Raw genomic sequence first — 17,488 nt, 5'->3', positions numbered from 1 at the left:
CTAATCTGATGTTCCGCATACCATCCAGTCCACGATAATCCAGTTATCACATCTTTTCCAGTCATGACTAATCCATTTGTCCAACTATCCAGCCACCACTAATCCATTTGTCCCACCATGCAGTCACCACTTATTCATTTGTCCAACTATCCAGTCACCACTAATCCATTTGTCCCATTTCCTGTCACCACTAATTGATTTGTCCCATTTCCAGTCACCACTAATTAATTTGTCCCACTATCCAGTCACTACTAATCAATTTGTCCCACTATCCAGTCACCACTAATTAATTTGTCCAACTATCCTGTCACCACTAATTAATTTGTCCAACTATCCAGTCACCACTAATTAATTTGTCCAACTATCCTGTCACCACTAATTAATTTGTCCCACTATCCAGTCACCACAAATCAATTTGTCCCACTATCCAGTCACCACTAATTAATTTGTCCCACTATCCAGTCACCACAAATCAATTTGTCCCACTATCCAGTCACCACTAATTAATTTGTCCCACTATCCAGTCACCACAAATTAATTTGTCCCACTATCCAGTCACCACTTATTAATTTGTCCCACTATCCAGTCACCACTAATTAATTTGTCCCACTATCCAGTCACCACTTATTCATTTGTCCCACTATCCAGTCACCACTAATTAATTTGTCCCACTATCCTGTCACCACTAATTAATTTGTCCCACTATCCAGTCACCACTAATTAATTTGTCCCACTATCCAGTCACCACTAATTAATTTGTCCCACTATCCAGTCACCACTTATTCATTTGTCCCACTATCCAGTCACCACTAATTAATTTGTCCCAGTATCCAGTCACCACTAGTCTCTACCCTATAGGGTTAGACAATCAGCATAGATCACCTTCACAATCAGCTGTTTCCGGGAACCTCCATTATTATCAGCTGGTGTTTTTTGGAAAGTCAGTCTTCCAAGTCAAGGAATTTCTCGATCTCTTCGATCAGCTGTTCCAGTTCTCACGATTATGTTAACTTGAATTCATTATCTCTCGAATGCTTGGATAAAAAATGTTAAAGGTGATACACATACTTTTAAACTTGTTAACAGATACAGTGGTGCCATGCATGGGAAAGTTAGAACACTGCTCAAGATTTGTGTTAAATTGGTAGCATTCCACACAAACACTTCCAGTCATATCAAGTGTTTACATGGCTGAAGTTTTCCTTCTTCCTATCCAGGGAATATTACTTGCTTTCATGATTGAATTATGTACGGTAATGTAAACAAATGTTGCTAAGAAACCTATTTGAAAGTTCAAGGAATATTTTCGTAAGTTGAAGAGCAAATGAGAAATACATCACAAACTGGAATCAGTAAACATGACTTTAAAATTTTCTAGAAATGTTTCTTCTCACTTTGATCTTAAATAACTCAGATACACTTCAGGTAAATTATCCTGAGTAAATATCAGTCCGTCATGAATAAATCATATTGATAAAATCTTTAATAAATGATACAGGTTATTAATTCTCATGTAAATTTATGTCAAAATTTTGAGTATTCACTTATTAGAACAGATTAAACTTAGGGAAGTAACACGGGTAAATTTTGAGTATATTACCATATTATTATAGACTGGCAACCAACCTAAGTGCTTTTATAAAGAATTACTTGAGTGAATAGTAAAAAATAGATTATCTCCCCCTAGTTTGAAACATATTAGGGTCCAGTCAAACCAAACAGACCCAAGAGACCAAAATTCAGAAGCTCAATTACATTTATAATTTTAATATTCCAGAGACAGCCAGCCAGTTGTTATAAATACATATATCTGAATCAGTTTTTTTTAGTTAAATACATAGGTAGATCTGGAATCAGTATTTTTTTAGTTAATTACACAGGTAGATCTTGAATTTGTGATCTGTATAGTGACAAAATGATAATTGAAATTCCTATCAAGTTTCATTAAAAACTTTTTAAAGTTAAAAGTTGTTTGTCCATTAAAATATTTAAGTATCAGGTTGTTTTAAATTGGCTTACATACGATAGTTGAGTGTTTTTCTAACACCAGTGTCGATTTACTGTATTTTTTTTCTCTTTTCAACCCTTATTTTCTTGATTAGCCAAGTTGACAAGTTGAGAGAGGTCTATTATCAACAGAATACAAAATACAATGTAGGCCAACTGCTCCCATACTAACCATAGATAGCAGTTAACAATAGCCCTCTAATTCAGACATATCAGGTTTCTGTTCCATATAGCCATTCACACATTCTGTCTAAGTGGGTCAAAGCATGGCCAAGTCTCTGAATTAATTGACCCTGACCATATATGGTATGGAAGGGAGCAGAGAGTCCATTCCTCAGTCTAAATTAACCATCACCAACCTCTTGAGGTTGTAGGTATTAAATCTAATCCATTCCTTGTCCTAAATTAACCAGAACCAAGCTCTCCATTCAGACTGATAGCCAAACTTACAAATCCTACTATTTGGTAATCAATTCTGCTGTAAAAACAGACTTGTCTTATTGCTAGATAGAGGTGGGAACAGAGGGATTACCAAAGGTTATTCAGACGTTCATTCACAGTATGACTCCAGTCCACTGACCTCTGTCTTCAATACTGAAGTATGTATTATAGCCCTGAGTATCTGTCCCAGTCTCAAAGTCTTTATTTGTCAAACTAGCTACCTACCCCAAAGATTTTTTATAAATAGATCATTAAAATGTCCAGTTAAATTCTAATGATAGGCATCTGTCCATATAGTTTTAAACTAAGTATCCGACATATCCAGGATATCAAAATTATAAATCTTATTTTTATTTATGATTTTATATAGATTAGATAGAGGCAGTCTACGATATGGAGATTGGACTTCAAACACATGCACAATGACACCTAGATCTCAACCTGTAGGTTAAAGATTCTTAAAAGCTGCCAATCACTCTGATGTCGAGATAAACTTTTCAATTCTCTTTTCAGTAAAGTCGTACTGACCGACAGATTCTCTGGTACCTAGAAACTAAAGCCAGATTCTCTGTTCTTGTAAAGTCACAGGCACCGAGAGCTAGATTCTCTGGTACCTGGGAACTACAACCCAATTCTCTGTTCTGGAAAAGTCATGGGCACTGACCACCAGATTCTCTGGTCTGATACAAGGGTAATATAAATTAATCGAAAATCTAGATACATCTACATTTGGAAAGTACTTAATTTGAACATTGCTTTCTCCCAGATTTCTTACTATACTTATACCATTACCAAACCTGAAGTGTTTGAAGTAAGCTGTTTACATCAATCTCCTCCGACAGTAGCTTATTACCAATCCAATCTGCCAGTCAACATTTCAAATGGACCATTTCCGTAAATAATTGCTGGCTGTGTATAGTCTGAGTCCTGTATCTCAAGACAGTTTCTATAATTACGTACCAGACTTTTTTGAACGGTTCAAATGTCATTATCCTCCGACAATAGTAGGAGCCACATGGTTGATAATTAAAGTATCTCTCACCTCATATTAAACCTATAAATTACATATCCGTTTAAACAATCCACAGTAATCTATATAATCTCTCATTTCTGGACACAACTATGACATCAAAATGGACATGAAGCTATAACCCTGTGGCTCAGTACCCAATTTCAGTACAACACAGTTATACACTATGCAATTTGAAGATGCATTCAGATACAACATTTGTAAGATGCGGTATATACAGTAAAGGTGATTACTCAATACAGATAAGTAGGCAGAACAAAGGGCTGTAACTCTGTATATAAATTTAGGCACCGACCCCATTTTAGGACATATTCCACCATACCTAGAGGTTTGAACTACCAGAACGCAGATTTCTGTTAAAACACACAAACAAACAAGATCTTATGTTTTGCTTGTTGTAGCTTATTATGAATCACAATGATATGGATTGTGAGCAATACTTAGTTTGCAACAACTTAATCATAATATATTGCCATATATTTAGAAACAAACTAAACTGGAACTGGAAGTTGCAAACAAAATTAATACACCACTTTCTTTTGCATAATATCATAAGAGATAAAATAAACTGCAAATACATAACTAAATTTGTGTACTGGTCATGTGCACTAAGTCTCATACTGTGTAATGTAATTGGCCAAGAAATTCAGTAGCATTACTACTAATGAACTGTTGTCTGGTTACACAGCAAAATCCAGAGACAGATGTCCAGAGACACCCAGAAACAGACGTCAGAGACACCCAGAAACAGATGTCAGAGACACCCAGAAACAGATGTCAGAGACACCCAGAAACAGATGTCAGAGACACCCAGACAGATGTCCAGAGACACCCAGAAACAGACGTCAGAGACACTCAGACAGAGATGTCAGAGACACCCAGAAACAGATGTCAGAGACACCCAGAGACAGATGTCAGAGACACACAGACAGATGTCCAGAGACACCCAGAAACAGATGTCAGAGACACCCAGGCAGATGTCAGAGACACCCAGAGACAGATGTCAGAGACACACAGACAAATGTCAGACACCCAGACAGATGTCAGAGACTCCCAGAAACAGATGTCAGAGACACCCAGACAGATGTCAGAGACACACAGACAGAGATATCAGAGACACCCAGACAGATGTCAGATACACCCAGACAGAGATGTCAGAGACAGCCAGAGATGTCAGAGACACCCAGAAAGAGATGTCAGAGACACACAGACAGATGTCAGAGACACCCAGAGACAGATGTCAGAGACACCCAGACAGATGTCAGAGACACCCAGACAGATGTCAGAGACACCCAGACAGATGTCAGACACCCAGACAGATGTCAGAGACACCCAGAAACAGATGTCAGAGACACCCAGACAGATGTCAGAGACACCCAGACAGATGTCCAGAGACACCCAGACAGACGTCAGAGACACCCAGAGACAGATGTCAGAGACACCCAGAAAGATGTCAGGGACACACAGACAGATGTCAGAGACACCCAGACAGATGTCAGAGACACCCAGAAACAGATGTCAGAGACACCCAGAAACAGATGTCAGAGACACCCAGAGACAGATGTCAGAGACACCCAGAGACAGATGTCAGAGACACCCAGAGACAGATGTCAGAGACACCCAGACAGATGTCAGAGACACCCAGAGACTGATGTCAGAGACACCCAGACAGATGTCAGAGACAACCAGAGACAGACGCCAGAGACACCCAGAAAGATGTCAGAGACACACAGACAGATGTCAGAGACACCCAGACAGATGTCAGAGACACCCAGACAGATGTCAGAGACAACCAGAGACAGACGCCAGAGACACCCAGAAAGAGATGTCAGAGACACCCAGAAAGAGATGTCAGAGACACCCAGACAGATGTCAGAGACACCCAGACAGATGTCCAGAGACACCCAGACAGATGTCAGAGACACCCAGAAACAGATGTCAGGGACACCCAGACAGATGTCAGAGACACCCAGAAACAGATGTCAGGGACACCCAGACAGACGTCAGAGACACCCAGAGACAGATGTCAGATAAACCCAGACAGATGTCAGGGACACCCAGAAACAGATGTCAGGGACACCCAGACAGACGTCAGAGACACCCAGAGACAGATGTCAGATACACACACAGATGTCCAGAGACACCCAGACAGATGTGAGAGACACCCAGACAGATGTCAGGGACACACAGACAGATGTCAGAGACACCCAGACAGATGTCCAGAGACACCCAGACAGATGTCAGAGACACCCAGAGACAGATGTCAGAGACACCCAGAGACAGATGTCAGAGACACCCAGAGACAGATGTCAGAGACACCCAGAGACAGATGTCCAGAGACACCCAGACAGATGTCAGGGACACACAGACAGATGTCAGAGACACCCAGAGACAAATGTCCAGAGACACCCAGACAGATGTCAGAGACAGATGTCAGAGACACCCAGAGACAGATGTCCAGAGACACCCAGACAGATGTCAGGGACACACAGACAGATGTCAGAGACACCCAGACAGATGTCAGAGACACCCAGAAACAGATGTCAGAGACACCCAGAGACAGATGTCCAGAGACACCCAGACAGATGTCAGAGACACCCAGAGACAGATGTCAGAGACACCCAGACAGATGTCAGAGACACCCAGAAACAGATGTCAGAGACACCCAGACAGAGATGTCAGAGACATCCATTAGAGACCCCCAGGGAAAGACGATAGAGACATCCAGAGACAGTCATTCAGAGACACTGAGATAGTCACATCCAGGTAATACTCTATCAAGTACAATGGATTTGTACTGACATTAAGCCCCACTGGACTTTAATTACGGAGGGTGCCAAGGAAGTATACATGTGTAGGGGAGATTAAACATTCCTTGTAGGGGAGATTAAACATTCCAATGTGTATATTTTGATCATTGTGTTCATTGGTATGGGTAGACACACAACCAATCTCTCACAATGATCTACAATGAATGGGTCAGCATCTCTGTTATCATCTCCATCCTTGGTACGATTAATAAGTTCACTACTGGACACCTGTGTCAATATCATCTCAGGGTTTATCCTGTATTGAAACGGGATGTCAAGTGGAATTCAATATGCCATGCCCATATAAGGCGATGTCTAATTAAATTCAAAGTCATGTAATAAATATATACATTGTATATTATCAGTACATTGCTCTACTTTTCAGTCCGCTATAGACTTGGTACTGATGGCTATCAATGATGATTGGTAACAGCCAAGTAGATAAGGCTGAAAACCTTAGAATTCACAAAATATTTATGAAACAAAGACAGTGTTTCAATAAGAAAAAAACTGTAATTGTCTTTTTATCCTTGTACTTTTTCAAGTGTCCTTATGAAGATTTGTTCCTATTTTGTCCTTCTTAAATTTGTTGATTTAGAATTACAGTTTCATTTTAACGTTGATATTCATGTTGTTATTGTTTATACCATATTGTGTAGATATTAAAACTCTGTTAAAGGGCAGAGGAAGCCTAAACAGCCGAGGTCTCGTGCAGTCTAACTACCTCTATATGGTGGCCCTAGAAAAGTTCACCATAAAATACATGTATACATATGTGTGGCCCAGACCTATACACCCACCTTAGCACTGAGAAATGATTACGAATTACACATGTGGATGACATGTATTTATAACCTTGAATTGCTATAATAGAGTCCGTACATATCTTATACACATACTATCAGTAAAAAGCAGTGCATATACAGTAGACATACAACGGAGAATTAAATTATCGATAGACTTTGATGCATTTTCATATTAACAGTAGAGGATGAATTTGAAGTTATAGCTCATTATAATAACATATACCTGCAATCATATACAAATATCTTCTGTCTACCACTAAAATACAGACGTAATCCTAGGTATATACATTATCTACCCTAGCTGTGATTACTCATATCACGGTTTACAAACCTTGAACAGCAGTATCCTTGTGTTTATGGATCAGTGTATGCAAATTAAACTTCACTAAGAGAATCCCCCCAGACTAAGCATTATATTGTCCACTCTGTCTAGGTGACACACAGTTAGTCTATTCTGTATATCATATTATGTAAATACAGGAGCGTACCTACCTTCCATGGCCGTCCAAAATCTGTGTATTTACCACAGACATCACAATAACTGTACTACCTCTCCCCCTGTATGTATATATATAAACATATATGCAGTAGGCCAGATAAGCTTGTAATGCACTTACCCGATTAGGTACCGACCTGCAACGACTGACAGATCAGTGGAGTGTTATACCTATTATCACCCGGTGGAGACAAACACAAAGTATAGTTAACTTCGACTAATTATTATTATATCAAGCTCTTCCTTACACGTACTTGAAGGTAGAAACCTTTATAAACAATGACACACATGTCAGCTTAGGACACTAATTGTCTACAGACAGACACTTACTACTATCGGGTTGTATTAATATATAAATGTTTTTATTCAAGAAGCACACCCTGATACATCTACAATTCAAAGTAGTTATTTTCTATATAAAGGACAAAGTGTTACCACTCAGATAAATAGGATTAAACAACTTTAGTAATTTTGTAATACACTAATCAGGTATGGTGAATGCCTACCTAATAATGTGTTACTGCTGGTTGGATAGTCAGGTGAAACAGCTAACGAGGACACAGGTATGATAATACCTCATGTAGGACACAGGTATGATCACATGTATGATAATACCTCATGTAGGACACAGGTATGGTCACAGGTATGATAATACCCCATGTAGGACACAGGTATGGTCACAGGTATGATAATACCCCATGTAGGACACAGGTATGGTCACAGGTATGATAATACCCTATGTAGGACACAGGTATGGTCACAGGTATGATAATACCCTATGTAGGACACAGGTATGGTCACAGGTATGATAATACCTCATGTAGGACACAGGTATGTAAAATGTTCACAGGTATGATAATACCCTATGTAGGACACAGGTATGGTCACAGGTATGATAATACCCTATGTCGGACACAGGTATGACATCATCAGTTTAATCAGTATATGTATACCAGTACAGTAAGTTTACAAGATATACATTTTTATATACATGGAAAAGCAACATTATATACATTATCCAGGCACTACAAACTCATCGACTGTTGACCTCTAGATGAAAAGTTATTGACCTTTATCTTAACTAGGTAAATGAACATCAACATACACTTATACATTTACTGGTACATGTATGTCCATGTACTCTTTGAATCCCTGCTGATTCATAATAGTGCAGACAACATGTAATTCGTGTAGCCTGTATCTTCTGGAGTTTTCCCTCTTGAAGGATGCCAGACCTTATTTCTAACAGGGAAACCTCACTTCGTGTGCAATTTAGCTTTATTAGTGTTTTTTTCCTATCTTTCGTTTTCTTTCAATATTGTGGAAAATTGCCACTAAGTAGAACCTGGAATCAGGGGATGAAGGATATGGGAAATAGGTTGACAGATCTCGTATCCTATGACAAATATATAATAAGAAAAAAATAGCAGATTTTAAAGATTTGAGGAGCTTAATAACTTTGTTGGGAAAATAAACTTACACAAATGGGGGAGCCTAAATTTAGACCAAATATCTAAGCAGGAAGATACTCTATTATAACTGTTATGCAGATTTTGGTGCATAAGGATCAAACAGCATGATAATGAGAAGATATCAGAAGAACTGTAGTATGTGATGTTATGGATGTGTAGAAACACTCAGTTGTTTACATACCATGTAAAACTGTACACTTACCTAGGGAATACATCCCAACTTCATGGAATCTCCAGGGGGAAATTGTGCATGTAAATCTCTAAGACTGTCTTTTGACAAAATAATATCTTGAAGATGAATCTGCACATTTTAAGTTGTTCTTTTTATGGACTGATTAGATTTTAGATATTATGAACAATAAAGAAATTTAACCGATCAATTGTTTTCATTCGAGGACACAAGATCTACCAACCTATTTTCCCATATCCCCTGTCCCCCCTCATTCCTGAGGCTCTATACCAGGTGGCAATGAAAAAGGACAGGTGAGAAAGCATGCTAAGGCAGTGTATACTGTAATTGTTATGAGGGAAGCAGTTAACAACTACACAAACGGTCTCAATGACAAGGTCATCGGATTACAAGGTCAAAGGATTTAGGTAAATGTTATTATGGACAGTACTTTATAGGGCGATTAAACACTTCTTGTTTATACATAGACTATACACCTATACTTACTACACTTTTCCACACACATCCTTGGGCTAAACCCAATGTGAGACAATCAGCCACATACACAAAACATGGGTCCACTTGTTCATTCATACAGGTACAATTAGCACCTGTGATGAGAATGTCACACCTATTACTCCTTCACCTATATTAGGTAGTCTAAGATTTGAATTTTAGAGCTGAATCGATATGAATCAGTTAAGTTAGACCACATATTGAGTATAGGGCTATCACAGATACAGAATTTTGGCCCAGGAACCCTAGTAATTTTATTACCTGAGGCTGACCCTTACCCAGGTACCCAACATATTTATAATAGAGGAGAAATAATAAATTCAACATTTTTAGATACTATTTTGGTGTTAGCATTATATTCTTTTCCTTGCATAAGTGGAAATGTTGTCTTTAATGAACTTATCAGCATGCGAAATAAACATTGACTTAGCATGTGTGTATGATTGATGTAAAAGCCACTAGAGAGTGTATGGAAAGGTGATGGAACTGCCATAAGGAGAGTGTGGAAGTGATGGAACAGCCACAAGTGTGTGTCTGAGAGAAGGAACAGCCATTCATTATACAAAAGTGTATGTACATTATGATAGAATTACCAAAATATAGCGAGCAATTGAGTGATGGCCCAGTCACAGGAGAGTGTATAAGTGATGGAACAGCCACTTATGTGTGTATGATAATTGATTGATGAAACAGCTCAATTTAGTGTGTAACAGTGATGAAACAGCCACAATATGTGTGTAAGAGTGATGGAACAGCCACAATTTGTGTGTAAGTGATGGAACAGCCCCAATTGGTGTGTAAGAGTGATGGAACAGCCACAATTGGTGTGTAAGAGTGATGGAACAGCCACAATTGTGTATGTATGAGCAATGGTAACCAAAACGTTATCCTTCGCTGACATCTACCCCTTATCCCTGACTTTATCAGTTGGCTGCGTACCTTGTTTCCGTACCTCAGTTTCCGCCAACACATCCTGAATTACACAAGTACTAGGTAACATGTTTTATCACCCCATATAAACCAATATAAACAGCTCCTCCGCCAAAATCTCCCTGTCTGTAACACGCCTACAGATACCAATCTTGGCACATTTGTTTTTTAAGGAGTATGTGCAGTAATGCATACCACACAAAGGGGCAATTCAATCTGCTCCTTTAGCATCTGTATGACAGTCAATCCTGGCTTTCTAAATAAACTGTTAGATTTTTCATTGAACAGCTGTTTGATATTATCTATGAAATCACTTTTGGTGGAAAGATATCAAACTTTCTGGCTGAACTGATCCTACCCAATTCAAATTGGTATCCTGCTTGGCTGTTTAGATGGGGGAGGGGGCCAAAAACTGTAACAGTCATAAGTTTAGTAATACAGTTTGTTAACTTTGTAATTGTTTTTTTCATGATGTAGAAAGAGTGGTTCAGGATGGCTTGTACAAGATTAAATACGGTATCTGTCACTTGGCTAACGGAGTATGTTTCTTTGGCTCAGTGAGCAGAGCTGCTGGATTATCATGTGGTGAGCTGAGTTCAAGTCCTGCCAGGGAGCTCTGCAGGAATGGGGTTTTCTCTTGCTTTTTCATACAAATATAAATATAGTTAACAATTTGCAAATACAAATATTGCACATTTATAAATCATTGGAGTTGTCATGGTTTTCTGATAACCACTTTTACAGATCGGTATATGTCCATTACACTAATATAATAGACTACAAGAAATTCTAGATATCCTTATGCTGGCACAAAACCAGGATTTGAATACCATCCAGAGATTAGTCACATGGTATTTTCATCTAATGCTTGCAATTTCATGTGATTTCGCTTTTTATTTGTATTTGCCCCTTCTTAAATCTATTTCAATTGAATTTATATTTTTTCTAAAAGCTATATATTAAATACCATATTAACTATCATTTAAGGGGTTTTTTTCTGAGAAAGTTACTGGATAATGGATATATAAACATATATATAGTTACATTATGTGAGCACTGGTGACCAGTAGCTCGAATGGTTAGAGCATTAGTCGTGAGTTTGGAGGTTCTGGGTTCGAGTCTGGTCTGGTCGATACATTTTCCTCTACGGTTTCATGTGTATGTATATTGTTTTGAGCTACTCCCTCACAACATCAAAATTATAATATTTTCCAACATCAAGCTGTTACCATATATAGCTAGCCAGCTAAATTCCCAAATGCATATATGCTGAGAAGTATATATTTGATGGACAGATACAATACAATATGTAATATTGTAACCCATTCTACATAACCCTAAAAAGAAATCTTGGGAATTCTTTTTTTGAAATGTTCTATATATCATACATATACGTAGATGACGCTGATGGAGAAGAACACTTTTCTAATGGTTTGAAGCTGTATTTGAGATTTCCCAACAGATATATAAGTCTCTGCCATGTTTGATGGGCGAGAGATGTGTGTAGAAATGCTTATTTTTAATACCATCCAAACAGAAGCTCTCCATCCTGTTTTCTACATTACTCCAGTACTTGAGATCTTGCCACAGGGTACAAGTCACTCACTATGCCTACACAGACACAGATCTGATTTGGTAGAGCATACTGCCTATACTCTATATGTTAACAAATAATTTTATCAATAATTTGTTATACAGGAGATTTTTTCAATGTTATTTTATGGATTATGACAGCTGAATGGTAATCCTTACGGGATTTGCTTCTATGCAGTTACTCAGAACCTGGAATTGTTTGATAAGTACACACAGACTAAAAGTTTAAAATTCCTGTCCTCCCCGCCCCCAGACGGAAGATTATGTAACATGGCTATGGGGTTAGTTCATGTAACACTTACATTGTTATGCAATCATTTTGGGAAGAAAGTTGGTAAATTTTGTAGGGAATATTCATGAGTAAGCTGAAAAATGTAAAAATTTAGTTAAAATACGAAATAATCTCTGGACCCAGACAGAATAAATCTGAGCTATCTACCTGAGACTACAGCCTACTGAAGGGTCGGATGATATCCTACCTAGTGGTACAGATGCTGTATTTACAGTAGTAGCCAACTCACCTCAAAAGTTCACCTCCACAATCTTCTGTAACCATATGTATGGTAGATCCAACAGCAGAATCCCTTCTATTATTGCCCCACTACACACTGGGCTTAGCTGTTAGCCTTAGCTATATATCTCCTCTTCCATTCAGTACTAAAACCCACTGATTAATCCACAGAAAAACTCACGAAATATTTGGTTGGTGTAAAATACACTAATGTAATCCAATAGTTCATTCAGCTGCCTCCAAGGTTCCAACAGATATCAATCACTCAAAGCCTGTAAACACAAAAGAAGATTCACCTGACTTTTTGAATGAAATTGATTTTAAATTGACTGCTACAAATGAGAAGTTAGGATGTCTCTGGTGCTGCTAGTGTGAAGAGAAGGAGGGTCTGAGTGGGGACAAAGATCCTCTCTGTACCAACACTAGTAATAGGATACTTCCCTTGGTTTATCTCAGACCAGCATGGGGCCCTCCACGGGGGACCTCCAACCTACACAGTCAAACTGTCATCAATTCTCAAAAGGATGCTCCCTAATCATACAGGAATAACAGAATAATACGAGGCCCCCCAAGGGGAGTATCCTTTAATATGTATTAGTGTACTTTGAAAATAAAGAAAATTCTTTGTAAATATAAAAAAGGAATATATTGAGATTTCTATAACTTTGCCAAGATATCTCATGAGGTTAAATCTTCCTATGTACCAGGTAGTAAATGGCCATAATGCCTGCAGATTTCAGAACTTATTAGACAAAATGAGATGCTCAATTTTTTTTTATCTTTTAGAACATTCAAGATTCAATTAAAAAAATATTTACAACGCGGGTAAGCAGTTGGGCTACTACTCAACATACCAGGGTAAAATTACAAAATGGCATGTGTGATGCAAGCCTTTATAGTGAAGCATTCAATTAAAGTGTTACCTTAGTTGTGGCCTTGGGCAAGAGAGATCAACTTTACCCTAACGGTTATTGATTGCACAGGCCTTATAAACATTGTTAAGAGAAGTATCCACCAGCTACTACAGGAAGACTGCCTTAAAATTACCCTTGCTATTCGTGGGGTGATCATGAAGCAATTGAGGTAAGTGTCTTTCCCAAGGACAATCATGACAGCACAGACACAAGAAGAACAACCTGCCATTGGCAGTCAGTGTGGAGCTATGCACCTCAGATCTTCACCTCGCACCTCAGATCTTCACCTGAGGCTATGTAGGCAGCGCTCTAACCGACCGAGCTATCGCTGCCCCTATTTCCTTGTGTAATTACACCTTAAAGTGTTAGCATTAATAATGAAGTGTAATAATCATTGTCAGTGAAGTATACAAAAACTTTCTCATCACTTTCCTCACTCAAGCATAAATCACAAAATTAAACCACAAAAATGCTTTTATTAACACTAAAATTCAAGACACAACATAGAGACACAGCCTTTATTTAACTGATTTTAGTTGTTATGCTGTTAGGTACTGTAAACATGGAAATTTACGTGAGAGGAAAATTTCAACTAAATAAGCCAAGATTATTCGGCCACAAAAATTTCCCTGAACCATTTTTTTTTGGTCACATATAATGTGGTATTTATGGGACATGTGCAAAGTGAACTGTCATCGGTACAAAGTTCGCCTCACATTTTACATCACTATACCTCAAACTTTGGTTTAGTTTTGATTTCTTTTGTTTGACATCTTATTAACAGTCAGGGTCATCATATCAAACTAATATATAATTGCAATATACTGGTTTTTTTAACAAAAAATATTGCAATATCTAAAAGTAAAAAAAAAGTAGTATGAATTAGATCTTGCATTATATTAAAGCATTGAAATTATCATTTTCATGAAACATGTTTGACTTCGGAAAATAATAGATAACCCCCACAGCAACCCTCAAATCAAATATTAGTACCCTAATACAATTATACAGGGGTTTACTGATGCCTGTCAACACTTCCACCAAAAACTTGACATTAGATTTGGCATAAAATGTCTAAGTTCAAAATGTTTGGATACAAAACATACTTTTTTCTAAAAAGAAATTCTTTCCGACTCATAGAAGTTGTAGTTAACCCCCGCAATAACCCTGAAACCAAATATTAGAATCCTAATTCACTTCTAAAGCGGTTTATACCGATGTCTTTTAATATCTGCACCAAAATCTTAACATTTAGAAACAAATGCTGACACTGCTGCCAGGGTGACAACATAGGCTCCCTCTTTCTTCAAGAGGTACAGTAAACTAAAAAGGTACATTGATTGTGAAAAATCCCCCACGCATATACGTAGTTTACCTATGCAAAAGTTGAAAAACCCACAGAAATAATTACATATACACTACAGACTTAGCTAGAGCATATTTCTCTTTAGCTTCATCAATGTCGGTCTGGGAGGTTGTGGGTTCGAATCCTAGTGGATATGTGTGACGTATAATATAAAAAAGAAAGCTCTCTCCTAAAATTTGCAGAATTACCTGCCCGACCATACAGTGTACAACAATCAAGAATATAGAATCTTAAATGGTATTTGATTTCTGTGTCAGACCATATCTAGGAGGGAGGCTAAACTAACTGGTATTTAGAATTTCTTTCTCAGTAGTTAATATCTTAAATAAATCAGAAAGATATTGCCATATAATCATTTGATTTTCCAAAATTAATCTTCAGGAAATCAGAATGGCACCACAATTTGGGAAATGTAATATAACAGGATTTACCCCTACAACAAAGACAATTTTACCTGCCTAATTATGAGATGTGCAACCTGCAGTCGTTACACTAAGTCTTTGATATATATACCATTTAAAAAGACAGTTCAATTTTTCATCACTATCTTCAACACTTTATCTGAATAGACCAGAAGTACTTTAGGGACACCAGTCTCCATCAGCCAGGATTTTAACTGCCAATTAGATGATAACTGCCAATTACATGATTGGTTGTACTGCATTATTGAAGCAAAGGAGATGTGTAGATTAGTTTGTGTGGTAATCAGATTCCCTGAAGCAAGAGCAGGAAGGGAAGGGGGATCAAGGATGGAAAGATCTTGGGGGTAGGCCAGGGAAATGGTGCACAGGGGAAATGGTGACGTCAAAGGGGCTGATGGTGTGAGGTAGGAGGGGGAACAACCTTGGGGATTACCGGTAGGGTGTGTAACAGGAGGGGGAGGGGCAGAACTTGGGGGGTAGGGGATAGCTAGGATTATAGGGCTTGTGAGAGGAGGGGGAGGGACAGACATTGGGGGTAGGTGATAGCTAGGATTAAGGTGTGTGACAGGAGGGGGAGGGACAGACCTTGGGGGTAGGGGATAGCTAGGATTAGGGTGTGTGACAGGAGGGGGAGGGGCAGAACTTGGGGGGTAGGGGATAGCTAGGATTATAGGGCTTGTGAGAGGAGGGGGAGGGACAGACATTGGGGGTAGGTGATAGCTAGGATTAGGGTGTGTGACAGGAGGGGGAGGGACAGACCTTGGGGGTAGGGGATAGCTAGGATTAGGGTGTGTGACAGGAGGGGGAGGGGCAGAACTTGGGGGGTAGGGGATAGCTAGGGTTAGGTCGTGTGACAGGAGGGGGGGGGGGACAGACCATGGGGGGGGGGGGATAGCTAGGATTAGTGTGTAACAGGAGTGGGAGGGAAAGACCTTGGGGGGTAGGGGATCGCTAGGGGTGGGATTGAGGGTTGTTGTGGCTGAGAGGATGGGGAGGGACAGAGGAGGATCAGCAATGAACACAAACATTCACAAGTGTAAGATAAAAGAGAAAATTAGGATTTTTGAATAAAGAATTAGGATGGCAGGGAAACAATGACATTCAAACAATTGTCTTTCCCCTGTTAGACTTTATTACCTGATGCATCAGGAATGTCTTTTTCTCCCATTTAACATAACAAATGAAACAGAATAATTAATCATCTTCACAAATTACTGTGTGAATGAGTCATCATAACACATATATCTGTTGGCCTGGATAGCTTTAGATACCCACATGTGCCTTTCTCTTCAGTGTAAAATCATTATACCACACTAGACAGCATCTTTGTCTCTACTTAAAACAGAGGCACAAATGAAAAATAAAGCTACTGAAATGTACTTCATTACAACAGACTTATCTGCTGAAATAAAAGATTTCAGCACATGTACTTTTTTGTCCCTTCCTAGCTAGCACCAGAACAATTAAGCCAGCTAGGTTACCTGAAAGACTATTTGAACCTTGCTACCTTACTAGCCTTTATATCTTGGCATTTACAAAAAGTCAATACCTATCAACTCTTCAAATTTGAAGAGGAAAGAACATTCATTGCAAAATATAGGAAATTAATTAACAATTAAGGACCTTTTTTTTAAATTTTATTTTTACATATTGTTTTGTTCTAATTGATATTTATAGATCAGGATACATTACAACCACACATCTGCATCAATAAGTCATGCTGTCATGGAGATGAAGATAACATATCCTCATAATTTTTGATTCTCTCCCTATGGTTTTGTCCCCAAGTTAACGTAGGGATACCTCAGAGCTGTGCTTGTGCACGTGCAACTCATCATGACAGGATTGGGTTATGGCGTCTGAGGGTTTATCAGGCGTTCCCAGAGCTTCTAATTCTGAGCTCATTGGCAAATTGTTTATTCATGGACTTCTACTGGTAATATAATAACATAATTATTTACATTACAGAAACAAGTTAGGCTACAGCACACATAGATGTAGACCT

The 17,488-nt window shown here is 38.5% G+C and overlaps 2 protein-coding genes across 10 annotated transcripts in view; one reads left to right on the top strand and one right to left on the bottom strand.

The window, feature by feature from the left end:
- LOC117344478 (activated Cdc42 kinase-like) overlaps positions 1-17,488 on the bottom strand; it is a 131,763-nt gene that overhangs the window by 76,771 nt on the left and 37,504 nt on the right. For 5 of the 9 annotated variants that reach the window (XR_004536197.1, XM_033907224.1, XM_033907233.1 and 2 more), the window contains exon 1: positions 7,587-7,676. The gene's annotated coding sequence lies outside the window, so the exon portion shown is untranslated. Of the gene's footprint in view, positions 1-7,586; positions 7,677-7,711; positions 7,731-12,791; positions 13,054-17,488 lie in introns of those variants that run through there. The other 4 variants (XM_033907225.1, XM_033907228.1, XM_033907227.1 and 1 more) reach the window with 2 other exon arrangements.
- Positions 4,143-5,636, top strand: LOC117344645 (zinc finger CCCH domain-containing protein 13-like). The gene has a single exon (XM_033907471.1). The coding sequence runs from the start codon at positions 4,143-4,145 to the stop codon at positions 5,634-5,636; it is 1,494 nt and encodes a 497-aa protein (XP_033763362.1).

This window comes from Pecten maximus, chromosome 16, assembly GCF_902652985.1.
Source record: "Pecten maximus chromosome 16, xPecMax1.1, whole genome shotgun sequence".
Classification (NCBI taxonomy): domain Eukaryota; kingdom Metazoa; phylum Mollusca; class Bivalvia; order Pectinida; family Pectinidae; genus Pecten; species Pecten maximus.
This window is presented reverse-complemented; position numbering and strand designations above follow the sequence as displayed.

Coding starts and splice junctions, on each gene's coding strand:
- LOC117344645 (XM_033907471.1), top strand. CDS start 4,143: ATGAACTGTTGTCTGGTTACACAGCAAAATCCAGAGACAGATGTCCAG.